This window comes from Trichomycterus rosablanca, chromosome 25 (assembly GCF_030014385.1).
Source record: "Trichomycterus rosablanca isolate fTriRos1 chromosome 25, fTriRos1.hap1, whole genome shotgun sequence".
Classification (NCBI taxonomy): Eukaryota; Metazoa; Chordata; class Actinopteri; order Siluriformes; family Trichomycteridae; genus Trichomycterus; species Trichomycterus rosablanca.
The window spans coordinates 5,769,771-5,796,903 of NC_086012.1; the positions used below are offsets into that span (position 1 = coordinate 5,769,771).

Sequence of the window (27,133 nt, forward strand, 5' to 3'; positions counted from 1 at the left end):
GTTGTTTTATTATTAGAGAATCCTCTAATGTAACCCTTACAATGTTTAATTTAGGGGTGACCTCTCCAACAGTGTTACGTATTTCAGCAACAACTAAATTAAAAAGGGAAAATCTGTGAATAAGGCACCTCTTCGAGGAGTGCCAGGCAATCCCCCAGCAATTCTGTCCTGCTGTTGCTGGAGTTGACGGATTGCGTTATCTAGCTGACTGTGGTTGGCCTGAAGTTCTTCACTCTCAACTTGCTGCTGGCTGATTACCTGCTCCACTACTTCACCATCACCTGTTAGGGGTAGGGAAAACATGCTGTATGAATTTACTAAAACATTTAAAATGACTTGCAAATTCTAGACACATTACATTGATACTAGGGATGTAACACAATACATTTACATTTACAATACTGGGTTCACAACACAATTTTTTCCCGATTTTCTAAACAAAATTATATTGAAGACAAATTATGACAAAGTTTCCTTTTATTAATTTTCTTTAAAAAAATAATAATAATTATCATACATTATACAACAGGTAGTTCCGACCTTACATTTACATTTACATTTTCAGCATTTAGCAGACGCTTTTATCCAAAGCGACTTACACAGTGAGCGGAACACAATGAGCAATTGAGGGTTAAGGGCCTTGCTCAGGGACCCAACAGTGGCAACTTGGTAGTGGAGGGGCTTGAACCAGCAACCTTCTGTTTACTAGTCCAGTGCCTTAACCACTGAGCTATCACTGGCCCCCAGTGATACCAATCTCAACCAATCTGATTGGTTGAGAAGCGTTCTAACTGTGCTGATATTGGTAATAACAGCACGGCCTTTTCACACCACAACTGTATTACTCCGCTGACGCGTTGCCAGTAACGACAAGCTTCATGCACACAAATGCGCACGCAGGCGACACAGACCTTATTCCCGATCGCGTTTTAAATCTGTTATCCGATACACAATCTAGCGCACTGTGTAGGGAACATGAATGTGTTTGTAATGCGAACAGTTAGCTTAATAGCCCATTTAGCAGCTCCTAAGAGTTCTGTTATCACCCATAATCCTTTGGTGTGTGCAAGATGTTTTTTATTTCTTTTTTTTCTCTTCGGAGGTTCTTGACTTTTTCTTCTTGTTGTTCTTACCTCCCTGAAATGAGTTTTTGCAACTTGGGATGTCTGCTTTGTAGTGTTAAACTTTATATTCGTTGTGGAACTACTTTTTGGCGGAAGGTATTGTCAATATTAAAGCATATTTATTATGAAATTCAGGGCTTCTTTGATTTATTTTCTTTCTTTGTTTTGTAAAAACTGTTGTATAAAAGCAATAGAACACTTGAGGTTGTGTGTTATCGCGAATAACATCACGGCTGTGATTCGCGATAACACACTCCCTCTTGTGTTCTATTGCTTAATTAATAAATTAAAATAATTATAATGAATATCAATACATTATACATACACCGATGTGAATTGTTACACATGTGAATCGATTTTTAACTGTCTTGTGGTGCATCGTTCCATCCCTACTTGATACTGTGGGTCTTCTAACACTACGTATGTGTGGATTTCATATTTTATCATAGCTTATATTTCGTTATAAACAATATGGTCAAAAATAAGTGGATGCTCATCTTCTGCAATACATCTTACAAGCGTTACTAGCACCAATACAGCCTCAGTATTATTTTATCTATAAGAAGGCAAAACAGCCTGAATGAATAATGCTATAGGCATGTGAAAGGAGTTTGCAGCTAACATTAGCAGCCTGAGTGTTTTATGTTTAAACTGGCTGTACCCACAACTTTCCATTCCCAATTGCTAGAACAGAAACGTAAGCACTACCATAATCCCAAATGTAATTAACTAATTAGCTATAGACTACTAGAAATAAGAGGCATAGATATCAGCCTTACTTGTAGCGACGTATCCAAGTTGAGGAACCAGGTGCTCATCTGTGCAGTTTTCCCTCCCCGGCACCAGTTTCTGATATCTGGGAGGATGAGGATTCCCGTCCACATCTACGAGGAAGGGTGGAGGCATGAGGTGAGGGGCCTGCTGTGTCTGCTCATCCAATACAAACCCATTGGAGTCTCTTATCAAGGGCCGATAGTCCGTGTGAAAAAACACCTGATCTGGAAGCTGCAGATTTTGAAAACGATTATGGTCTTTCAAATGCTTGCTACATACAGTTTGTCTTGCAGTGGAGAATCCACTTAAAATTATTATAATGTTCAAACAATGCCGCAAAAAGTCATGATATGAAACCATATTTAAAAACAGATTTGCTATCTGTATGTTAAATGTATTTTTTATAGCCTTGAATTATAGGTACATTTAGCATACAATTGATGTACGGCTTTCACTTTGCAGAAGAGTTTCAGCCGGCACATGCGGCGATGGACTGAGCAAAGTACTCACAGCTATATACACACCAATCAGCCATAACATTAAAACCACCTCCTTGTTTCAACACTCACTGTCAATTTTATCAGCTTCACTTACCATATACAACCCCTGGCAAAAATTATGGAATCACCAGTCTCTGAGGATGTTCCTTCAGTTGTTTAATTTTGTAGAAAAAAAGCAGATCACAGACATGACAAAAAACTAAAGGCATTTCAAATGGCAACTTTCTGGCTTTAAGAAACACTAAAAGAAATCAAGAAAAATAATTGTGGTAGCCAGTAACAGTTAGATTTTTAGAACAAGCACAGGGAATAAATTATGGAATCACTCAATTCTGAGGAAAAAATTATGGAATCATGACAAACAAAATAACACTCCAACACATCACTAGTACTTTGTTGCACCACCTCTGGCTTTTATAACTGCTTGCGGTCTCTGAGGCATTGACTTAATGAGTGACAAACAGTACTCTTCATCAATCTGGCTCCAGCTTTCTCTGATTGCTGTTGCCAGATCAGCTTTGCAGGTTGGAGCCTTGTCATGGACCATTTTCTTTAACTTCCACCACAGATTTTCAATTGGATTGAGATCCGGACTGTTTGCAGGCCATGACATTGACCATATGTGTCTTTCTTCAAGGAATGTTTTCACAGATTTTGCTCTATGGCAAGATGCATTATCATCTTGAAAAATGATTTCATCATCCCCAAACATCCTTTCGATAGATGGGATAAGAAAAGTGTCCAAAATGTCAATGTAAACCTGTGCATTTATTGAAGATGTAATGACAGCCATCTCCCCAGTGCCTTTACCTGACATGCAGCCCCATATCATCAATGACTGTGGAAATTTGCATGTTTTCTTCAGACAGTCGTCTGCATAAATCTCATTGGAACGGAACCAAACAAAAGTTCCAGCATCATCACCTTGCCCAATGCAGATTCGAGATTCATCACTGAATATGACTTTCATCCAATCATCCACAGTCCACGATTGCCTTTCCTTAGCCCATTGTAACCTTGTTTTTTTCTGTTTAGGTGTTAGTGATGGCTTTCTTTTAGCTTTTCTGTATGTAAATCCCATTTCCTTTAGGCGGTTTCTTACAGTTCAGTCACAGACGTTGACTCCAGTTTCCTGCCATTTGTTCCTCATTTGTTTTGTTGTACATTTTCTGTTTTCAAGGCATATTGCTTTAAGTTTTCTGTCTTGACGCTTTGATGTCTTCCTTGGTCTACCAGTATGCTTGCCTTTAACCACCTTCCCATGTTGTTTGTACTTGGTCCAGGTTTTAGACACAGCTGACTGTGAACAACCAACATCTTGTGCAACACTGCGTGATGATTTACCCTCTTTAAGGAGTTTGATAATCCTCTCCTTTGTTTCAATTTAACATCTCTGGTGTTGGAGCCATGATTCATGTCAGTCCACTTGTTGCAACAGCTCTCCAAGGTGTGATCACTCCTTTTTACCTGCATACTAACGAGCAGCTTTAATCTGATGCAGGTGTTAGTGTTTGTAATAAAAATTTGCAGGGTGATTCCATAATTTTTTCCTCAGAATTGAGTGATTCCATAATTTATTCCCTGTGCTTGTTCTAAAAATCTAACTGTTACTGGCTACCACAATTATTTTTCTTGATTTCTTTTAGTGTTTCTTAAAGCCAGAAAGTTGCCATTTGAAATGCCTTTAGTTTTTTGTCATATCTGTGATCTGCTTTTTTTCTACAAAATTAAACAACTGAAGGAACATCCTCAGAGACTGGTGATTCCATAATTTTTGCCAGGGGTTGTAGAAGCACTTTGTAGTTCTACAATTACTGACTGTAGTCCATCTGTTTCTCTGCATGCTTTGTTAGCCCCCTTTCATGCTGTTCTTCAATAGTCAGGACCCCCACAGAGCAGGTATTATTTGGGTGGTGGATCATTCTCAGCACTGCAGTGACACTGACATTATGGTGGTGTGTTAGTGTGCGTTGTGCTGGTATGAGTGGATCAGACACAGCAGCGCCGCATGGGCAGCGTCCCGTGACCACTGTTGAAGGTCTAGAAGATGACCAACTCAAACAGCAGCAATAGATGAGCGATCGTCTCCGACTTTACATCTACAAGGTGGATCAACTAGGTAGGAGTGTCTAATAGAGTGGACAGTGATTGGACACGGTATTTAAAAACTCCAGCAGCGCTGCTGTGTCTGATCCACTCATACCAGCACAACACACACTAATGCCTGGTTCACACTACAAGATTTTTGCCCAGATTTCGCTCGGCGACTGGTCGGCGCTAGATTTTCCGGCTCGGGAGCAACTCGGCGATCAAAACACGGCTCTTAATCGCTAAGTGTGAACTACCCAACAACTCGACCCGACCGGCTCGCCGAGCGCTCGGCGACCGGATTGAGTTTTCTAGCAGGTCAGATATCTGATCTGAGATGTCCGACTGAGAATGAGTGACATGTCGAACAGCCAATGAGAACGCAGGATACGGTGTGAGGGGAAACGCAGGAGAGGAAACAGGTGAGACAGACAGGGGGATAATATAGTTTATATCAGAATACACCGGCACACACGTTTTACAGTATTTCTGACTTGATCGTTCTCTACAAAACATAACACCAACGCTGCATTGCAAAATTATTAATTAACCTCCAACTCACTATAGAACAATCTATACTGTTCGTGTTGCCAAATCCACTCAGATTCATTTAATTTTCCTCCTTGATTTTACGCTGCACATCTGCACAAAAACACTTTGATCGCTCACTACTTGTTGACGTGCATTTTTGGACGTGGTATCATTAAACTCCTCGTCACTTCTCGCGTGTGTTTTTGTAAAGAAAAAAAAGGAGACCAGAGAAGCTCGTCTGTGATTCCAGTTGGTGATGGATCGTGTAGTGTGAAAGCCCCTATCACCGATCAGTCGTGTAGTGTGAAATACACACCGACTTAAAGACTCCCGAGTGCAAAAGATTCAGTCGTGTAGTGTGAACTGTACAGAGACCCGACAAATCAGAAAGTCGTGTAGTGTGAACTTGGCATAACACACCACCACCATGTCAGTGTCACTGCAGTGCTGAGAATGATCCATCACCTAAATAATACCTGCTCTGTGGTGGTCCTGACCATTGAAGAACAGAGTGAAAGGGGGGCTAACAAAGCATGTAGAGAAACAGATGGACTACAGTCAGTAATTGTAGAACTACAAAGTGCTTCTATATGGTAAGTGGAGCTAATAAAATGGACAGTGAGTGTAGAAACATAGAGGTGGTTTTAATGTTATGGCTGATCAGTGTATAGTGGCTATATTTATCACATATGGATTAAGGTCACACACACATGTTTCTGCTTTTAACCTACACAGACTAAGATTACTACCAATTCCTTCAATCTTTTCCCAATATTATGTACAGTAGAAGGTAAGAGACCTAAATAATTAGCAAAAATGTTCTTTTTGAACTGATTGTGCCAAGCTTTTAGAAAACTAGTGCTGAGCAAAGTAATATAATCAGGCTTATGAGAAGTCATCTCGTCCAATGGATACAAAACAAACACCCTAAAAAAGTAACGCCAACAAAGTAAATAAAAAAAACAAACCTTATCATAAGGCTTAGATGTCCCGAAGCCAAAAATTAAAAGGTGACCATGAGAGTCTGTACAGGCAAAGCGATGACCGTCAGGGGTGAACTTGCAGTCAAAAACAGCACCGTGTCCTTGCCCTTCAATCTATTTATAAACAGAAATAATAACAGAGTTGCTTGAATCTAGTAGCCGAGTGTATATTGACAAAATGATACTTTAATCCTTATAACCAAAGCCGGGTTAACATTCTGCTACACATGGGCTGAAATGCCCGTTTCTGAATCTACCTTTAAATGTAGAAAGTTAAAATAGGCTGGGTACTGCACCATATTAAAATAATGATGAATCTTGCAGCCTCTCACGAGGTCCCATATAAAAATGTTGCCATCATGACCTGCAGACAGCATAACTCGTGGGTCATATGGGTGTGGCTCCAGCACAAACACTTCCGCCTCATGTCCCTGGAGAGAGCATAAAAAATTAGTGCAGTGATACCAATATCTCAACATAGCATAACATCTTGATGCAGCTTTGCATTTAAGAGCGTCCATGTTTTATAGATCTGGACTGCAGGCAGGCCAGCCGAGCACCTGCACTAACTTTTAAGCAGCCGCACTGTTATAAAACGTGCATCTAATTACTGGGTACTTACAAAAACAGAGTTAACAAGATAAAAAGATGATTTAGAATCACTACACCATGACTTAAGTATAAGATAAAGGTATAAGATTAAGAGTTATGGTCTTACCTTCAGCACATGTAGCAGCTGCCCTGTGTAAGAATTCCAGACTTTAAGAAGATGATTGTTAACAGCGGTAATAACAGTGTTGTCATGCCGATCCCACGACACCATGGTGACCTTGGGTTTGAGAAAGCCCTCTTCCGCCGACGCAGATCTATAATTAGCAAAAAAAAATTGATTAAACTATCGGTCACACTGTATGGATCACATACACCGACCAGGCATAACATTATGACCACTGACAGGTGAAGTGAATAACACTGATTATCTCTTCATCACGGCACCTGTTAGTGGGGGGGATATATTAGGCAGCAAGTGACATTTTATCCTCAAACTTGATGTATTAGAAGCAGGAAAAATGAACAAGCGTGAGGATTTGAGCGAGTCTGACCACTGTCAAATTGTGATGGCTAGACGACTGGGTCAGAGCATCTCCAAAGCTGCAGCTCTTGTGGGGTGTTCCCGGTCTGCTGTGGTCAGTATCCATTAAAAGTGGTCCAAGGAAGGAAGTGTGGACAGGCTCACTGATGCACGTGGGGAGCGAAGGCTGGCCCGTGTGGTCCGATCCAACAGACGAGCTACTGTAGCTCAAACTGCTGAAGAAGTTAATGCTGGTTCTGATAGAAAGGTGTCAGAATACACAGTGTGTCACAGTGTGTTGTGTATAGGGTAGCAAACAGGGGACCAACACAATATTAGGAAGGTGGTCATAATGTCATTCCTGTTCGATGTAATTTACCACAGAGAATTAGCATTATCAACCTTAAGGTTATTATTTAAGAACATGAGATTACCTGGTATATTTGTACCTAGGTTAAAAACACATCTATAAGAGTACTTAACTACAAAAGCAAACCTCTATCTCAATTTTTGAGTGTTGCAAGCATCAAATTCTGATCAGTGAATACAATAAAACTTCTTTCTACTTTTGAGAGTTAATTCAGAAAAATAAACAAATCTCAGATTCTTTTGTTTACTGCTATTTATACAATGTCCCAACATTTTTAAATACAGGGGATGCATGTTTAAGAACCAATAACTTTTAAACAGTACTAAACCTTAAAAGGGGGCGATGTTTGTGTTGGACAGACATACCCTGGCAAAGTTGCAGACATGTTCAGTGAAATGCTTCTCCACTGATGTCTGTGATGCAGCCGCCAGATGCGAGCGGTACCATCTCGACTACCACTCACAAACCTAAAACACAAAAATACAGTTCAGCAAATCCTTACTGTCTAGCTACTTGGTAAATAGGACGTTACACAAAAATATACTTTTTTTTTTTTTTTCTCAAGCAGACACCATAATATCACCTACACACGCTTTAGAATTTTCACTTTTATATGCATAAGTATGTATGGGCGGCATGGTGGCTAAGTGGGTGGCACTGTCGCCTCACAGCAAGAAGGTCCCGAGTTCGATCCCCAGGCGGGGCGGTCCGGGTCCTTTCTGTGCGGAGTTTGCATGTTCTCCCCGTGTCTGCGTGGGTTTCCTCCGGGTGCTCCGGTTTTCCTCCCACAGTCCAAAAACATGCAGCCAGGCTAATTTGAGACACTAAATTGTCCTATAGGTACCTAGCCCCTAGGATGCATAAACCAGTGCATTGTAGTGCCGGTCATAAGCCCGGATAAATAGGGAGGGTCGTGTCAGGAAGGGCATCCGGCGTAAAAGCTGCGCCAAATCAATAATGCGGATCACGATCCGCCGGCGACCCCTAACGGGAGCAGCCGAGGAAATTGATATGCATAAGTATGTATGAATTTGAGAAAAATTTATAAATATTTTGCATATGCTGCAGGTACTGGCTGACCAACCAACCAGAGATTTAATTGCTTTCCATCTCAAACATTTGATTGTATAGATGAATAAACATATACATATGAGACATGCCAATAACGTGATTAACTTTCCGCAGGGCAGTGATAGCTCAGTGGTTAAGGTACTGGACTAGTAATCAAAAGGTTGCCGGTTCAAACTCCACCACCGCCAAGTTGCCACTGTTGGGTCATGTGTTCAGTCATAACTGTAAGTCGCTTTGGATAAAAGCGTCTGCTAAATGCCGAAAATGTAAATGCATTGAAAATGGCATTAGTTACCATGTGTTAGATCTACACATCATTATTTACTACCACATACCTCTGTCCTGCATTGCAAAACTGGATACTGTCAACCTTATCCTAAAGAGCAAAAAGAAAAAGGTGTAAACACTAGTTTCAGAAAACAAGATCATCAAGTCATGATCAGTTTAGCCAGCACAAGAATTGTGAGGGAAATTGTGAAACACTTACAGTGTGTGAATCAAGCTCTGCTATTTTTTCTGGACTCCCACTGCCCAGGTAGTAAATCCTAATCACATCATCTGTGCTCCCTGTAGCTAGGAACATGCCTCCTGCATAAAATAAACAGGAGATTATTAGAAACTGAGTAAGTTGTAAATGTATAAAAAAAAACATGGACCATTGCATTGACTGGCTAATCTAAATGTGCATTAAACATCAATCAGTCGATCAAAGGTGGACTTGAAATAAAATTTGACAGTGTTGTGTAAGAGAGCCCCAAAATAATGCACTTTTATCATTTCTATGAAACCGAAATTTAAATGTTAAATATGATGGTGTAAGCTGGACAAATCTGTAGGATTAAACTTATAACTGGTTAATATGTTTATAAATATGAGCACAATAAATAAAGAAATGTCTTTTTCACTTATAATTTCTCTTCTAAAATTGTAAACAGTTATGACCATAAATTAAAAGAGCTAGGCTCAGTAGTTTAAAGAGAAAAAATGCTGGTAAAGTCCTGGTAACTGATAGATGACTTGTGGTGTCCATGTATCGCAAATCAAAGCCAGTTTGACAGCATACTTGGGTGGTCCCATTGTTTTGGCTCATTAGTGCTTACACAGAAAGACACACACAGACAGGCTTAAAACTTTACCAGGGCTAAATGAAGAGCACACCATCTGAACACCTGGTCTTGATCTTTCTGTGAACTTTGTGGGACGGTCACTGCAAAACAGTTAAAGCTTTAAAGTTATTGTTAGCTGTTTAGGATCATTAAAGATGGCAAAAACTGAGCATATTACACTTTATTTTAATTGTAGTCGTTTTAAGTACATGCAAACTAAGTGATCAGGTAACATAAATTATGAGAGATAGGCTCAGTAGTTTAGAGAGAGAGAGATGCTGGTAAAGTCCTGGTAACAGATACCTCAGGACCCATGTAAACTTTACACACACATACTCATAATTTATTTTTGCAATCCATACTTCAGTTGTACTGGTTCATCCAGATGTTGTAAATATCCAGATGTTATGTAAATGCTTTTTCTTCTTTCTTTTATCTTTTTTGTAGAGTGTCACACTAAATTTCGTATAAAGGTTTTATAAAGGTTTGGAAATGAATACTGTGCTTACCTTAAAGTATTATTATTCACATCCCACTGCCAGAAGCAGACAGTTGCATCAGTTCCTGTGGATACCATGTACCTTTTGGAGCCCTTTGCATATGGAGAAAACTAATGGGGAAAATGAAGGTTTTATAATAATACTATCAAACACTATACTGTAAAAAATACATCAATTTGAAAGAACCATACCTGTAAAGAGGTAATGGAACCACTATGACCCTGCAAGACCGCCACTGGGGCACAGGTACGAAGGCACCAAACGCGTATGGATTTGTCACAGCTTCCAGCAGCGATGAGGGTGTTCTCAAAATTAATTGCAAGATCTGATATCTCAGCGTGGTGTCCCCGGAGTGTGGAGTGAAGCCTCCCATCGAAAGAGGACCAAATCTTGACCAAGGCATCATCAGAACCCTGCAAAGCACAAAGATGAACTGATCTCTCCCTGACGCCAGTGTATCTACGTTTATGTGAAGCCTCCAAACCTGAAGCAAAATTCTTACCGTAAATATTCTGGATCCAGTTCGATCGAAAGCGATGCAGTAGACGGCAGAGAGATGTCCCAGGATCCTTCTGTGCATTTTCATGTTCTGGTAGGTAGTGACAGGATGCACAAAGCTAAAACGCTGAGTGCCGGTTAGCTCCCTGCCTCGATACACCTCCACTAAAGACACAGGTGCACACAAACACGAATATTAAAAGCAGCCAGGACAAGTAATAAGTGTTATATTTTAAGATGACATTTTGGCACGGTCTGCTTCTAACAATATGGACTACAATTCCCATGCTCCCACGGACTCTCAAGCGACTATCACATGTTCCTGGTCAGCCAATCTCGATCGGTCCTCACCGGAGTTTTGATTCAGTTCAGCTGTGTTCAATTCCATGAATCTTATTTAAACACTTTTGTTTGTCTGTCTCGTTGCGAAGTATTGCCGACTGCGTTTGCGGTCCTTATTTCTGAATCTAGCCGTGTACGACCCTTGTTGTCTTCAGTTTACTGTTTTTGTCTGCGCCCTTTGGTTTTCTCTCCCTGTCTGTTTATCCTCTGGTTTCTGGACTGATTTTAGATTGCCCTTTTGATATTAAACTTTCCTTGATATATATTCCGTGAGCATCTGGTCAGTTTCTGCCATGTTGGTATTTTAATGAAAATATAAGGTCTGTAAACTTGTACAATCGCGATAGTGTATAAATAAGTGATAAACATAATATCTGCCGTACTTACCCAAATTTGGGGCATCCCTGCAGCTCAAAGGCCTCTCTGGTAATCTCCCCCGAAAAAGTGCAGCAAAATTTGAGCCTTTCCATCGTGTATGGCCACAGTCTACATAACACAGGGTATAAAACAAGTGTGTAAGAGAATGAACTGTTTGAAAATGTAAATGTGAGTGAAAATGTGACATCTGCTTACCTTTTTCTGTACGGAATAAGGAGTGTCTCCCTGTCCCCAACAGAGAGTGAACTCCTTGCAAGCCAGATGGCACCTGCTTATCTAGAAGTGGACCAATTTTCTTGCACATTTGCAATAAATGGTCTGGTGCAATATGTTTATTGGCACTGATCTGTTGAAATAAATTGTGCTATTAGTACAGGTAAGCAAAACACATTTAACTTTGCAATACAATAATTTTATCTTTAAGCTAAATGTGATACATTGTGTTTTGTGTAAACAAGGATTAACAAAAAAAGTGTCACTGTTATTTTACTCACACTTAAACACGTTATGATCATAACCAGGACAGAAGTAAAGACAGCAGGTCAAGCCATGACACTTACGATTTATATAGTTATAACTTTATTTAACTTATATTAAGATAGTACAATTCTTACTTATATTGTATTACAGTAGATCATATGTGGCATTTAGGTTCTTTTAAGAAACTCTGGAACATAAAGTCTTTTTTGCTGTTACTCATTATTTTCTCAATTTAGACAATTCCTACCAAATTTTTAAGTTCTGGAAAGGTGAAGGGTACCATGTGCTAAAAACAGATTACCAAACTGCTTTACTTCTTTATTTCATTTTAAAATCACACAGAAAAGCTTTGCATATTACTTAAATTCCAATGCAGATTTTATACAGAATATACTATGGATGTAACGATGCACCACAAGACAGTTAAAAATCGATTCACATGTGTAACGATTTAAAGCGGTTTGCGTGTATAATGAATCGATATTTACTTTGAACAGCAGAGGGCACTGGCGCTATTCACCTCACCTGGTTGGCGGCACTACAGGGTTGCCAGGTTCGGAACCTTCCAGCCAAATTTATTTGTGTAAGGATACTTTCTTTATTTGTATTATTCATTTATTTATTTATTTAATGTGGGATTTGTTTTTAAATTTCATTTCAGGGAAATGTGCAGCATTATTTTGCATAGTTTGTACCTCAGAAATAAAAGGACATTCATTATTTAGATAAATAAAAGATAGACACAAATACAGTATTTTATTTTACTGTTTTAAAGAGAAATAATAAAAGGAAACCTTTTCATAATTGTATTCAATTTCATTTTGTTTAACCCAGTATCATGAATCTCATCGCAATGTGGGTAGAGTGTATCGTTACATCCCTAGAATATACCATTTTACTAAGTAAATGGATACATTTATATTTTAGGTAGGGTTGTTACAATTATACAAAAGCACATCAATATATCTGTTAAGGACATCTGTTTCTAAATATATAGTTAATTAAATCTTAGTTAATTACATTTATTTTTTTTATTGCATTTAAAATGTTTCAACATGGTATTTTAATAATTCATCTCAATTTAAAAGGCTAATCTATTGCCTATTTGTAACTATTTTAAATTAGAACATAAAACAAACTCAAAAGATTAGTGTCATATACAGTACCAGTCAAAAGTTTGGACACACCTTCTCATTCCATGGTTTTTCTTGATTATTTGTATTTTCTACATTGTAGATTAATACTAAAAACATCCAAACTATGAAGGAACACATTTGGAATTATGTAGTAAACAAACCAGAATATGTTTTATATTTTATATTCTTCAAAGTAGCCATCTTTTGCTTTGATGACAGCTTTGCACACTCTTGGCATTCTCTCAATCAGCTTCATGAGGTAGCCACCTGGAATGGTTTTCAATTAACGGGTGTGCCTTGTCAAGAGTTAATTTCTGGAATTTCTTGCCTTCTTAATGTGTTTGAGACCATCAGTTGTGTTGTGCAGAGGTAGGGTTGGTACAAAGGTCTATACAGTGAATAGCCCTATTTGACTGCTGTTCTAATCCATATTATGGCAAAAATATGCTCAGCACCTCTGGGAACTCCTTCAAGACTGTTGGAAAACCATTCCAGGTGGCTACCTCATGAAGCTGATTGAGAGAATGCCAAGAGTGTGCAAAGCTGTCATCAAAGCAAAAGGTGGCTACTTTGAAGAATCTAAAATATATAACATATTCTGGTTTGTTTAACACTTTTTTGTTTACCACATAATTCCATATGTGTTCCTTCATAATTTGGATGTCTTCAGTATTAATGTACAATGTAGAAAATACAAATAATCAAGAAAAACCATGGAATGAGAAGGTGTGTCCAAACTTTTGACTGGTACTGTATTTGTGACAAATAATTGGAAGCAAAAATTGTATTAATCCTATGGGCCTACTAGTAAGCAAGCTAGACTAAGGGTTTACCAATTTTCATAGGTATTTTAATTAAACTAGTATTTTATAACACATTATTACATTGCAATCATTTGACATGGCTGTGCAGTAAAATTCCCTTCATTACTCTGGTAAAAATAAAACTAAATATTTTACAATTCTGAAGTTACAGCATGTATAAATTAAAATTTTAAAACATATACACACAAAACAGAAGCTGAAAAAGAGGATTGGTTGTGTAAGGAGGACACTGGATTCTTCACCCAATTAAATAAGCCAATTTAATCAGCAGTGGGAAAAAAGCAACTGCAGCCAAAAGTTCCACCCTTGCAGCAATTAACTGAAAATGCAAAAAACGCAGGAATGAAAATTACTAGCAATAAAAAAGAAGAAAAAAGAAGAAAAAAGATGCTCATACCAACTCCTTGTGTGATCTTGGATGTTCATTGCCTTCCCAATCTAATCTGTGTGGAAGAAGCTGTCAAAACAAAACTCTTTTAGAGATAACAGCATCAGTGTTACATCAATTTGTCATAAGAATTAAGAATTTGTTCTCAGGAATGTGAAACAGTAATCTCTGGGTATTTCATTGCACTTGTTGATGCTATAAACTGCACAGAAATGATGAATGATAAAATAATGATAATGATAAAAAGCAGTGCAAACCTAACAAAGTCTGCATTTGTGTTTATGCATGTCTATGTAGTCTGTATTTCTAAGTAACACCAGACAGGTGAAGTTGTAAAAAGGCCAAATAGTGGGTCATGGAATACATAACCATAATCAACCACCTCCTTGTTTCTACACTCACTGTCCATTTTATCAGCTCCACTTACCATATAGAAGCACTTTGTAGTTCTACAATTACTGACTGCAGTCCATCTGTTTCTCTGCATGCTTTGTTCGCCCCTTTTCGTGCTGTTCTTCAATGGTCAGGACCCCCACAGGACCACTACAGAGCAGGTATTATTTAGGTGGTGAATCATTCTCAGCACTGCAGTGACACTGACATGGTGGTGGTGTGTTAGTGTGTGTTGTGCTGGTATGAGTGGATCAGACACAACAGCACTGATGGAGTTTTTAAACACCTCACTGTCACTGCTGGACTGAGAATAGTCCACCAACCAAAAGTATCCAGCCAACAGTGCCCCATGGGCAGCGTCCTGTGACCACTAATGAAGGTCTTGAAGATGACCAACTCAAACAGCAGCAATAGATGAGCGATCGTCTCTGACTTTACATCTACAAGGTGGACCAACTAGGTAGGAGTGTCTAATAGAGTGGACATTGAGTGGACACGGTATTTAAAAACTCCAGCAGCGCCAGTGTCACTGCAGTGCTGAGAATGATCCACCACCTAAATAATACCTGCTCTGTGGTGGTCCTGTGGGGGTCCTGACCATTGTTCGCCCCTTTTCGTGCTGTTCTTCAAAGCATGCAGAGAAACAGATGGACTACAGTCAGTAATTGTAGAACTACAAAGTGCTTCTATATGGTAAGTGGAGCTGATAAAATGGACAGTGAGTGTAGAAACAAGGAGGTGGTTTTAATGTTAATAATTAACAGTTAATAATTACACACTTTAAAAAGAAGTCGTGAGGATGCACTGACCACAATTTGTCAGTTAAAAGAAAACATGACTTAAAACGAACAAAAAGCTCAATTAATAAATGAGTATAATGTGCTTGTAGAAATAAGTAAAAAGCTCAATTAATAAATTAGTATAATGTGCTTGTAGAAATAAGTAAAAAGATTAATTAATAAATGAGTATAATGTGCTTGTAAAAATAAGTTAAAAAATCAATTAATAAATTAGTATAATGTGCTTGTAGAAATAAATAAAAAGATTAATTAATAAATGAGTATAATGTGCTTGTAGAAATAAATAAAAAGATTAATTAATAAATGAGTATAATGTGCTTGTAGAAATAAATATAAAGATTAATTAATAAATGAGTATAATGTGCTTGTAGAAATAAATAAAAAGATTAATTAATAAATGAGTAAAATGTGCTTGTAGAAATAAGTAAAAAGATTAATTAATAAATGAGTATAATGTGCTTGTAAAAATAACTTAAAAAACCAATTAATAAATTAGTATAATGTGCTTGTAGAAATAAATAAAAAGATTAATTAATAAATGAGTATAATGTGCTTGTAAAAATAACTTAAAAAACCAATTAATAAATTAGTATAATGTGCTTGTAGAAATAAATAAAAAGATTAATTAATAAATTAGTATAATGTGCTTGTAGAAATAAATAAAAAGATTAATTAATAAATGAGTATAATGTGCTTGTAGAAATAAATATAAAGATTAATTAATAAATGAGTATAATGTGCTTGTAGAAATAAATAAAAAGATTAATTAATAAATGAGTATAATGTGCTTGTAGAAATAAATATAAAGATTAATTAATAAATTAGTATAATGTGCTTGTAGAAATAAGTAAAAATATTAATTAATAAATGAGTATAATGTGCTTGTAGAAATAAATAAAAAGATCAATTATTAAATTAGTATAATGTGCTTGTAGAAATAAATAAAAAGATCAATTAATAAATTAGTATAATGTGCTTGTAGAAATAAATAAAAAGATCAATTAATAAATTAGTATAATGTGCTTGTAGAAATAAATAAAAAGATCAATTAATAAATTAGTATAATGTGCTTGTAGAAATAAATAAAAAGATTAATTAATAAATGAGTATAATGTGCTTGTAGAAATAAATAAAAAGATTAATTAATAAATGAGTATAATGTGCTTGTAGAAATAAATTAAAAGATCAATTAATAAATTAGTATAATGTGCTTGTAGAAATAAATAAAAAGATTAATTAATAAATGAGTATAATGTGCTTGTAGAAATAAATAAAAAGATCAATTAATAAATTAGTATAATGTGCTTGTAGAAATAAATAAAAAGATTAATTAATAAATGAGTATAATGTGCTTGTAGAAATAAATAAAAAGATCAATTAATAAATGAGTATAATGTGCTTGTAGAAATAAATAAAAAGATCAATTAATAAATTAGTATAATGTGCTTGTAGAAATAAATAAAAAGATCAATTAATAAATGAGTATAATGTGCTTGTAGAAATAAATAAAAAGATTAATTAATAAATGAGTATAATGTGCTTGTAGAAATAAATGTGTTTTAAAGAACAAAACCAAACATCCCACACAGACCTGATATTCCTCCAGTTCACTGACGAGAACCTGCAACAGATCAGAAGTCAGGTGGCTGTTCGAGCTCCCATTCAAAACACAACACAAACATAGCAAAGTGTCGACAGCTCTCACCTCCGCCGCTCTGCGACAAGGACCAGTTGTCAAAAACCGAGATATTAGATAATAAAGCTCTGTAATACAGTAATACAGATACACGTTATACTGGTTATTAAAACACTCGAGCAATTCAGACGACTTTGTTTATGTCAATTATTTTATTTAGTTACCAGATTCTGTGGGCGAAATACTCCTCTGTCTCTCCATTATGTCAACCACAGCTGACCAAACACACGATATTTATAATAACTTTATATCTATTTCGACTTTTATATGTTTATTTTATTAATTTGTGCAGTACGGGTTGAAGTTTCTCTGAGGTAAATTCTGCTGCTTCGCGTTTAACCAGATATCAGTCGCCATTGAAAGTGCGAGGCCTCAGCTTAGAGAGCAACTTCCGCCCGAACAAAAGGAAATTGGGGGTGGGGGGGAGAAAAGTCTCCTTTTCAAAACAAAGGAAAGACACATTTTTAATTAAAATTAAATCATTGAAAGTGTTTATTTGTTCGCATTAATAAATTATAGTAATTAAGATAAAGAAAATCTTATTGTAGTTGTAGTGTTAAGCTTGAAGTGTAAGAATGAAGTGAAGTGAAATGCCCCCTGGTCAACACATCCTCACAACTTCACTTTTTATAGTGTGTAATAAATTAACTGTTCACCACACAAATAATATACAGGTATAATTGACCTATTTGAAATGTTATACCTAATCTATTTATATAATAACTTACATTTTTATTCTAAATTGGCTGCAACAAGAATGTTAAAAGTAAAGAGAGCAAGAACACAATCCATCATGGTCAGCAGCAGCACTTCTGACATTCATTCATTTATTTATCGATGGCACAGTGGCTAGGTGGGTAGCACTGTGGACTTACAGCAAGAAGGTCCTGGGTTTGGTTGGTTTCTGTGTAGTTTGCATGTTCTCCCCATGTCTGTGTGGGTTTCCTCCGGGTGCTCCGGTTTCCTCCCACAGTCCAAAGATATGCAGGTGAGGTGAACTGGAGATACTAAATTATTCATGACCATGACTGTGTTCGATATAACCTTGTGAACTGATGAACCTTGTGTAATGAGTAACTACCGGGCGGCACGGTGGCTTAATGGGTAGCGCTGTCGCCTCACGGAAAGAAGGCCCTGGGTTCGATCCCCAGGTGGTCCTTTCTGTGCGGAGTTTGCGTGTTCTCCCCATGTCTGCATGGGTTTCCTCGCACAACAAGCTGAGAAGGTCAGTCCAACTTTTAAATGTATTTGTATAGAGCTTTTACCGAGGTCATAGTCTCAAAGCAACTTTACAGATTCTAGAACAAAACCATCCTGATGAGCAAGCCTAGGGCAACAGCAGCAAGGAAAAACTCCCTAAATATTACAAGGAAGAGAGGAACCACACTGGAGACGGTGGCTAAGTGAGCAGCACTGTCGCCTCACAGCAAGAAGGTCCTGGGTTCGATCCCCAGGTGGGTCGGTCCGGGTCTTTTCTGTGTGGAGTTTGTATGTTCTCCCTGTGTCTGTGTGGGTTTCCTTCAGGAGCTCCGGTTTCCTCCCACGGTCCAAGTGAGGTGAATTGGAGATACAAAATAGTCCATGACTGTGTTCGATATAACCTTGTGTAATGAGTGACTACCAGTCCTGTCATGAATGTAACCAAAATGTGTAAAACATGACTTTAAAAATCTTAATAAATAAACATTCATTTATTTATTCATTGTCTGTTTTACCACCGGGTTGCACGGTGACTGTGTTTGATTATTAGGATTTTAACGCCATGTTTTACACACTTTGGTCACATTCATGACAGGAACGGTAGTTACTCATTACACAAGATTCATCAGTTCACAAGTTTATATCAAACAGTCATGGACAATTTAGTGTCTCCAGTTCACCTCATTTGCATGTCTATGGACCGTGTGAGGAAACCGGAGCACCCGGAAGAAACCCATGCAGACACGGAGAGAACATGCAAACTCCACACAGAAAGGTGAATGGGTGTGTGAGTGTGTATGTGTGTCTGTCTTGCGATGGACACACACACACACCCGAGTCTGTAGTAACATAGAGTCTGTTGGATAATTCTGGACATTGAGAGTGCAGACGCAGCAGATCCCCAACACATCCAGCAGTTAAACAAGAATGGCATAACACTAATAAGACAACTAATATGTCCTTATTTACTAAACATACAGGCTTCAGCTTCAAGTCGATTGAAGAGTTAGTGGTCCGCATCCGTATTACTTACATTTTGACACAGTTAACCACGACTACAGTTCCCAGAATCTCTGGCGGCCAAACAAGATGGCCGCGCCCGGTTTACAATGTTCTAACGTCACCCGTTTTCAGCACCCAAATACGAGCACTTTCCTGTTTTGCTTGTTTTGCACCCGTATTATGTGTGTCGCTTGTGTTCATTGATGTCACCTGTTAGGAGATGGTCCAGGTTGTCCAGTGTAAAGTATTATAGCGTTTTCTTTGTTTGATTGCCAAAGCGTTTTTCACCCCTAATTACTTTATTCTGCCTCGTCTGATTCTTGCCTAGTCATGTTTATTGGAATGTGTTTTAAATATTTTTGAATGGACTTAAAACTGACCTGTACTTGTGTTATATTTATTTATAACACATAACCAGTGGGGAGAGTAAAATTATAAAATTATTATCAATCAAAAATTAAAATAGACATTTTAAGTTTAGACATTACAGACACTTTATTTTCTAGATCTATTTGTTTTACAAATGTTATCAGTAGCTGTAAACTTAACAATGGTTTCAGTACATCTGATAAGGTAAATCAATAAACGTACAGTTATATTTCACATTTCAGATCACCATTTCAAATTAAAAAAAAATAATGACACACAAACATATGCATGTATAATGCTAAACAATTTCTTAAGCTTATACTCAAATACATTCCACAATACAAAAAAAACACCTTTATTTGCTTTACAACTAAAGACAGTAATCGTTTTCTGACAATGATGGAGGAACTAAAGCACAAAGTACCTAACATAGTACATAATTTGTGTTTTAAAAAAAGCGAACATATTTAATAAAAAAAAACTAGCTAAAAGCACAGAGACCAATGGCCACCACTTTGTTGCAGACCACTAACCAGCATGTTATTCCAACACCTCCTAAAAAAAGAAGAAAGAACAACAGACAATAAAGATAGAGGTTAAATAAACTTTAACAAGCTTTTTACTATTAAACCCTCATCACAAGCAGAGACATAGTGTATGTACATAGTAATTGCTATTAAATAGTCAATATTTTTTTCCTACCTTTTTTTTTTGTTTTTTGTACTCTTACTGTATTTACTCTGCACTAGAGCTGCTATAACACTCGAATTTCCCCCATGGGGATCAATAAAGGACTCTTATCTACTGTTCTTCACTTACCTGCAACACCAGATGGAAAAGCTACAAGTCGCTCCAGTGGAACTATCCACTTACTGGGCACCACTGTAACTGGGTCTGCATAATACTTCCAAATAAGCGAAATCATAAGAGCAGCCTAGGATCACACACACACACAGCAAAACTGTAATATAAAAAACATAATAGTGTGCACTCCCTTCTTAATTAGCTATAATAAAGGCTAAATGATAGGCATTATATAACAATTATTTCCATAGTATCATATACAGTATAAACAAAAAGACAACATTTGCTATGCTTACATATTACTACACTGCCAAGAGAGTAACTAACACTAACATGAAATACTTGTACGTCCTTAAAACCGATAAATTGTAGTATTTTTATCAGCTAAATGTCTTTTATTTTCAATGATGTATTTAAAACATCTGCACACTTTTACACTGCCTATTCCAGTACATCCAGTTTTTACACAATATATTTCTGCAACATTATGATTCCCCTTATGTGCACAAATTAGGGATGTTAATGATTCAATGATTCAATGAGTCAAAGTTAACATTAACCAAAGATAAAAAAGGTACTTTAAATTGATTTCCAACAGCTAATGTTTGATTTAAACTTTAAACCTGTCAGATATTGGTTTCCATTTATATCAATAAAGATTTTCTGTCTACCTATTGCTAAATCTGGCAGTCACCTGACCTGTATTGTATTGGGATTGTTCTTATATTTCTTCCTCTTGAAGCTTTAATGTCATCCAGCATAATAGAAAAAACTTAAATTGAGCTACTTATTAACATTATCAAGGGTGCTAACTATCCTAGAGATGACTGTGTTTGCCATTAAATCATTACTTAGGACATTAAAACATTTTATCTACAGCAGAACATGTGAAAAGGTCACTATTTCATCCCAAGCAGTAAACAAATACATCACTTACCTGAAGAACATAGAAAATTATGTTCACAACCCATTTAATTTTCGCCTGTTGGGCTGATCTTGAGTTCACTGTGAAAGAGAACATCACAAGAAACAAAAGTATCAATTGTCTGAGTGTACATATGGTCTTATAGATTACGCGTTTCCTGATAGTTTCTGATGTAGAGAACAAGAACGGTTCGATTTCCAAAAGTGGCACGGGGCAAATTAAAAGCATTCTCAAGCATCTTCAGTAATTCATTCACTGTCTGTTTTAACACCAATTCATCACAGGGCAAACACACACACCAATATATACACACACTAATACTTAGGGGGCATTTGTATCTCCAGTTAACCTGACTGCATGTCTTTGGACTGTAGGAGAAATCCAGAGCACACGAAGGAAACCCACACAGACACAGAATGAACATGCAAACTCCATGTTCCACATGGTAACTGAACCCAGGACCTTCTTGCTGTGAGGTGACAGAGCTACCCACCAAGCCATTGTGCCTCCCACTGGAATCGATGTTCAGACCATGTGTTAAAAACTGTCCTAATGGAAATACCAATCTGTGGTGTACATGAACCAATAAAAAGTTTATTTCAAATAAACGACCTGTTTAAAGAATCTCCTACCGTGAGTTTTCAGCTTGTCCGTCATCTTGTTTATTTTGCGTTCCAGTCTTGCATATCTGGCGAACTCATCCATCATGCTTATAGATGACAGCTCCAACCTCATGTTCTGAATTTCGGTTCGCATCTCCATTTCCTGATCAGCATCTTTTTGAAAGATCTTTGACAGCTTATGAAGTAAGAAGAAAGTTAAAATCACTTAAGAGTACAGTAAATGGCTGTAATAAATAAATAAATCGATTTCTATCACAGAAACTGTATACAACCCCACTAATGTTTTAATATACACTGACTAGGCATAACATTATGACCACTGACAGATGAAGTGAATAACACTGATTATCTCTTCATCACGGCACCTGTTAGTGGGTGGGATATATTAGGCAGCAAGTGAACATTTTATCCTCAAAGTTGATGTGTTAGAAGCAGGAAAAATGTGATGGCTAGACGACTGGGTCAGAGCATCTGCAGCTCTTGTGGGGTGTTTCCGTTCTGCAGTGGTCAGTATCTATCAAAAGTGGTCCAAGGAAGGAACAGTGGTAAACCGGGCGACAGGGTCATGGGTGGCCAAGGCTCACTGATGCACGTGGGGAGCGAAGGCTGGCCCGTATCCAACAGACGAGCTGAAGAAGTTAATGCTGGTTCTGATAGAAAGGTGTCAGAATACACAGAGCATCACAGTTTGTTGCTTATGGGGCTGCGTATTCACAGACCAGTCAGGGTGCCCATGGTGGCCTGGTCTAATGAATCCCGTTTTCTTTTACATCACGTGGAGACCGGGTGCGTGTGCGTCGCTTTCCTGGGGAACACATGGTGCCAAGATGCACTATGAGAAGAAGGCAGGCCGGCGGAGGCGGTGTGATGCTTTGGGCAACGTTCTGCTGGGAAACCTTGGGTCCTGCCATCCATGTGGATGTTACTTTGACACGTAGCACCTACCTAAGCATTGCTGCAGACCATGTCCACCCTTTCATGGAAACGGTATTCCCTGATGGCTGTGGCGCCCTGCCACAAAGCAAAAATGCTTCAGGAACGGTTTGAGGAGCACAACAACGAGTTTGGGGTGTTGACTTGGCCTCCAAATTCCCCAGATCTCAATCCAATCGAGCATCTGTGGGACGTGCCGGACAAACAAGTCGGATCCATGGAGGCCACACGTCACAACTTAGAGGAGTTAAAGGATCTGCTGGTGACATCTTGGTGTCGGACACCACAGCGCACCGTCAGGGGTCTAGTGGAGTCCATGCCTCGATGGGTCATATTAGGAAGGTCTGATCGGTGTATTTTGTCCATGATTTGTTACATGACCCAGGCAACACAAACAATGCATCTTAGTCTCACTGTGGATTACAAGTTGTTACATGAAGCCTCCACAAGGGGGCGTTCGCTTACAAATGTATTTAATTTTATACTGGTTTTGAGTGATAGCGCCTTGTTTAATACTACTCACTGCAGTGCACTACCCCAGAACACTGGGTTCGAGGCTGGCTTCAATCAATAACCTCACAGAATTTCTTAAAGCTAAAATAAAGCATCTATATAAAGATAATTCAAATAATAATAATAATAATAATAATGCTCAAACTGTGTAACATGGTTTTAAAGGAAACAAAACATCTTCCCTCGATGAATAAAACATTAACACGGACAGTTTTATCTCTTGAGTGTTTAAGAAACAGTTTTAATTGTATACTTACGAATAAAGAAATAGACGGTAATAATGTTTTTACAATATTACACATAAAGACGAGGCTCAGAACCATCAACCAGCTGTAGGACGATTCAACCATGTTCATGTTGATAAAGGCTGATGTGAGAGCCTGAACCACACAATGACAGATAATGTGAAAACAGCTACAACTACAGGAAGCAAAATATCAAAATAAAAGTCCCAAACGACCCCTTTTATAATCTGTTTATAATAACAATTTGAATAGTATTTTAAATACATACAATAATTTAATGTGATATAATAATATAAATTAAAATAATTAATACAAAATAATATAATAATTTATTAATTTTACTGTTCATATTATAGTAATGTGGGATGGTAATTTAGTTTTTAATGTAAAGTGCCTACATTGCTGCATGAATACGAGGGTTCTTCAAAAAGTTTCCGCACTTTCAAAAACTCTATTAGTTAATAATTTTAAAAACAACAATGAGCACCCTTTCCAGTGTTTCCCAACCCTGACCAGAATCAAGTGGTTAATGAAAATGAAATGAAAAAATGTATTACTATTATTATTATTATTCATTCTTAATATTAACATTACATTTTCAGCATTTAGCAGACGCTTTTATCCAAAGCGACTTACACGATGAGCAACTGAGGGTTAAGGGCCTTGCTCAGGGACCCAACAGTGGCAACTTGGTGGTGGCGGGGCTTGAACCGGCAACCTTCTGTTTACTAGTCCAGTACTTTAACCACTGAGCTATCACAGATTTATATGACTGATGGACATGTTTAAATCTTAAAAACTTGATGGAATCAATTCTGCTACTCTCAGTCATTACACCTCGGGGCAGTGTTTAGAAAAGAACACGTATTTAACACTTTATCTAATGCAGAAACATAACATATACAGTTTAAAAATGACGTAAATATAATACAAGTCAAGTCAAGTAAAATTTATTTACATAGCACTTTTACAGTGGACAATTTACAGAATCCAGGACCAACAGACCAAAAACCCTTATTGAGCAAGCCGAGGGCGACAGTGGCAAGGAAAAACTCCCTTAAAATTACAGGAAGAAACCTTAAGCGGAACCAGACTCAGCAGGGAACTCCATCCTTCCTGGGTGGCCTGGAGGATACTTTAAATAAATAGGATTTAAACAAATCATACAAACACAAAATTACATTAAACAGAAAGTTATAACTAGCAAAAAAAAAATTATGTGAGTTCTTCATTGTTCAGTTCAGTCTGTGATAAAGTCCATTGTAAGTTCTGGACATTTTTGTTGCAAACACAACAGGTCCCCGTCCCATCTAGTAGAAGCAGCATTGTTGGCACTGCAGTCTCGACTTGCAGTCTTTAACCTCGAGAGGGTGAACAGGTTTCCGTCAGAACCACCTCGGGGTAAAACAACAGAAGATGTAGTTACAATGTGAAATCGTTAAGAGTAAACAACACATAACATGAGACATAATGAAAAGATAATACTATTACAAAAATATAACAACAAATTGCAATGAATACAAAGAATCTAACTGTTTAATGGTATTTAATACAGCTGATCACTGAGCTGCTGTTTGCTGATGACTGTGCTCTTCTCGTTCACACCCAGGAAGCATTGCAGCACATTGTTGACCGATTTGCTGAAGCTGCAAAGGCATTCTGCCTTACCATCAGCTTGGAAAAGACAGAAGTGATGTACCAGCATCCCCACAAGAAGCGTACAGCCCACCACGACTCAGCATCGATGGCACTAGTCTGAATGCAGTCGAGCAGTTTACCTACCTGGGCAGCGTCATCTCCAATGACGCAACTGTCAGTAAAGATCTTGACAACAGACGTGCCCGAGCCAGCAGCGCATTTGGACGCTTGTCCAAGAAAATATGGCAGAGCCATTCCCTCCGCCTCTCAACAAAAATTCAGGTATACAGAGCTGTGGTGGTCCCTACCCTATTGTATGGTTCAGAAACCTGGGTCCTATACTGCTGTAGATCAGGCTGTTGGAGCGCTTCCATCAACGCTACCTCTGTTCCATCCTTGGTATCAAGTGGCAAGACTACGTCACCAACGAAGAGGTTCTCCAGCGAGCCAACCTGCCCAGTCTGGAGTCCATACTGCTACAGCAGCAACTTGGTTGGGCTGGACACATAGCAAGGATGGAGGACACACGAATGCCTACAGCCGTTTTCCTTGGCGAGCTGAAACAGGGCAAACGTGTCCGCGGCGCTCCCAGAAAACGCTTCAAAGACAAACCAAAGAAGCAGCTGTCATTGGCTGGGAGATCCAGCACCAGACATGGCAACGATCGGGACAAGTGGCGCTATTCCATCAGAAGAGCCACCAGAACGTTTGAACACGAGAGGAGCGATGCAGCAAAAGAGAAGCGCAGGAGGCGGAAAGAGGGATCAAAGAATCAACCAATAACAGCTCCAGTTCCTTCCTTCATCTGCCTAAGATGCGACAGAATGTGCGCCTCATGCATCGGCCTCTTCAGTTACCAGAGGGCAGCCATCATCATCATCATCATCGGCAATATAGCTTTATAATATCATTCCATGGCATAACATTGTTTTATAATACTGTAGATTGGAGGCTTCAAGCTACTAAAAAATAGAAGCTTTTTTTTTTATTATTACAACTAGAGACTTTGTTTCAATTCTTTGTTAAATACAGAAAACTGGGGGAACTTCATGTAAAACATTGTTTATTGTAAGATATAATTGATAAAAAAAAAAAAAAAGATCTTAATCCGTATGTGCTTTTATTTAATTCTCCTTACATGATAATGCACCAATATTAACATTATTTTGTGTAACTATTTATATATAATTTCTGCAAAGTTCATATCTGTAATTCCATCCATCTTCTCCACACCGTCTTATCGTTGCTATGGTGATAAAAACCTGCTTCCCAATCCACCAATCAGCTGTTTGATTGTGTCCATTAAGAAACAGCCAATCAGAACTCAGGAGGCGGGACTTGTTAAACGTTCTAAAAGCTTATAAGGCTTAATTGGCCGGAGGTGCTGACCTGAGCTTCATGTTCACCGCACCGACTGATTCACCGCTGAGAACCTTTTATATTCATCATGATCTTATATTTAACTTCACTTAGTTCTAATTTACACCATATTTATTATGTGGTATTTTTTCATGTGTTTTTTATTGTAAATCTATGAAAACAGCTTTTTATTAATGTTAATTAATTTCATTAAAACCACCTCCTTGTTTCTACACTCACTGTCCATTTTATCAGCTCCACTTTGTAGTTCTACAATTACTGACTGTAGTCCATCTGTTTCTCTGCATGCTTTGTTAGCCCCCTTTCATGCTGTCCTTCAATGCTCAGGACTCTTCCAGGACCACCACAGAGCAGGTATTATTTAGGTGGTGGATCATTCTCAGCACTGCAGTGACACTGACATGAATGGTATGAGTGGTATTGAAATAGTGTCCACTCACTGTCCAC

General features: G+C 37.9%; 2 protein-coding genes across 3 annotated transcripts in view; both read right to left on the minus strand.

Annotated features, from left to right (window-relative positions):
- Positions 1 to 17,261, minus strand: part of brwd1 (bromodomain and WD repeat domain containing 1) — a 41,819-nt gene extending 24,558 nt beyond the window's left edge. Inside the window, exons 1-18 of one of the 2 annotated variants that reach the window (XM_062987304.1) lie at positions 17,219 to 17,261; positions 17,064 to 17,122; positions 16,950 to 16,979; positions 14,175 to 14,234; positions 11,533 to 11,683; positions 11,347 to 11,445; positions 10,622 to 10,782; positions 10,311 to 10,532; positions 10,129 to 10,229; positions 9,650 to 9,720; positions 9,001 to 9,101; positions 8,849 to 8,889; positions 7,808 to 7,909; positions 6,719 to 6,866; positions 6,297 to 6,431; positions 5,986 to 6,114; positions 1,904 to 2,129; positions 129 to 281 (exon numbers count right to left, since the gene is read on the minus strand). In XM_062987304.1, the coding sequence (XP_062843374.1) occupies positions 129 to 281; positions 1,904 to 2,129; positions 5,986 to 6,114; positions 6,297 to 6,431; positions 6,719 to 6,866; positions 7,808 to 7,909; positions 8,849 to 8,889; positions 9,001 to 9,101; positions 9,650 to 9,720; positions 10,129 to 10,229; positions 10,311 to 10,532; positions 10,622 to 10,782; positions 11,347 to 11,445; positions 11,533 to 11,683; positions 14,175 to 14,234; positions 16,950 to 16,979; positions 17,064 to 17,122; positions 17,219 to 17,255 (2,026 nt within the window). In that variant the 5' untranslated portion in view covers positions 17,256 to 17,261. Of the gene's footprint in view, positions 1 to 128; positions 282 to 1,903; positions 2,130 to 5,985; positions 6,115 to 6,296; positions 6,432 to 6,718; positions 6,867 to 7,807; positions 7,910 to 8,848; positions 8,890 to 9,000; positions 9,102 to 9,649; positions 9,721 to 10,128; positions 10,230 to 10,310; positions 10,533 to 10,621; positions 10,783 to 11,346; positions 11,446 to 11,532; positions 11,684 to 14,174; positions 14,235 to 16,949; positions 16,980 to 17,063; positions 17,123 to 17,218 lie in introns of those variants that run through there. The other variant, XM_062987303.1, reaches the window with a different exon arrangement.
- A 2,508-nt stretch (positions 17,262 to 19,769) lies between these two features.
- get1 (guided entry of tail-anchored proteins factor 1) lies at positions 19,770 to 23,799 on the minus strand. Its single transcript, XM_062987360.1, has 5 exons — positions 23,681 to 23,799; positions 21,987 to 22,152; positions 21,367 to 21,434; positions 20,445 to 20,559; positions 19,770 to 20,180 (listed from the first exon to the last, which is right to left on the minus strand). Exons 1-5 carry the CDS (start codon positions 23,777 to 23,779, stop codon positions 20,107 to 20,109), a joined length of 522 nt encoding a protein of 173 aa, XP_062843430.1. The 5' UTR covers positions 23,780 to 23,799; the 3' UTR covers positions 19,770 to 20,106.
- Between the last annotated feature and the right edge of the window lie 3,334 nt (positions 23,800 to 27,133).

What these genes read in the sequence shown, in the direction of transcription:
- get1 (XM_062987360.1), bottom strand. Translation starts at nt 23,779, where the DNA reads ATGAACATGGTTGAATCGTCCTACAGCTGGTTGATGGTTCTGAGCCTC. An exon ending in GGACAAGCTGAAAACTCACG is followed by an intron (nt 21,435 to 21,986) that starts GTAGGAGATTCT and finishes TCTCTTTCACAG; the next exon opens with TGAACTCAAGATCAGCCCAA. An exon ending in TAATTTTCTATGTTCTTCAG is followed by an intron (nt 20,560 to 21,366) that starts GTAAGTGATGTA and finishes GTGTGATCCTAG; the next exon opens with GCTGCTCTTATGATTTCGCT.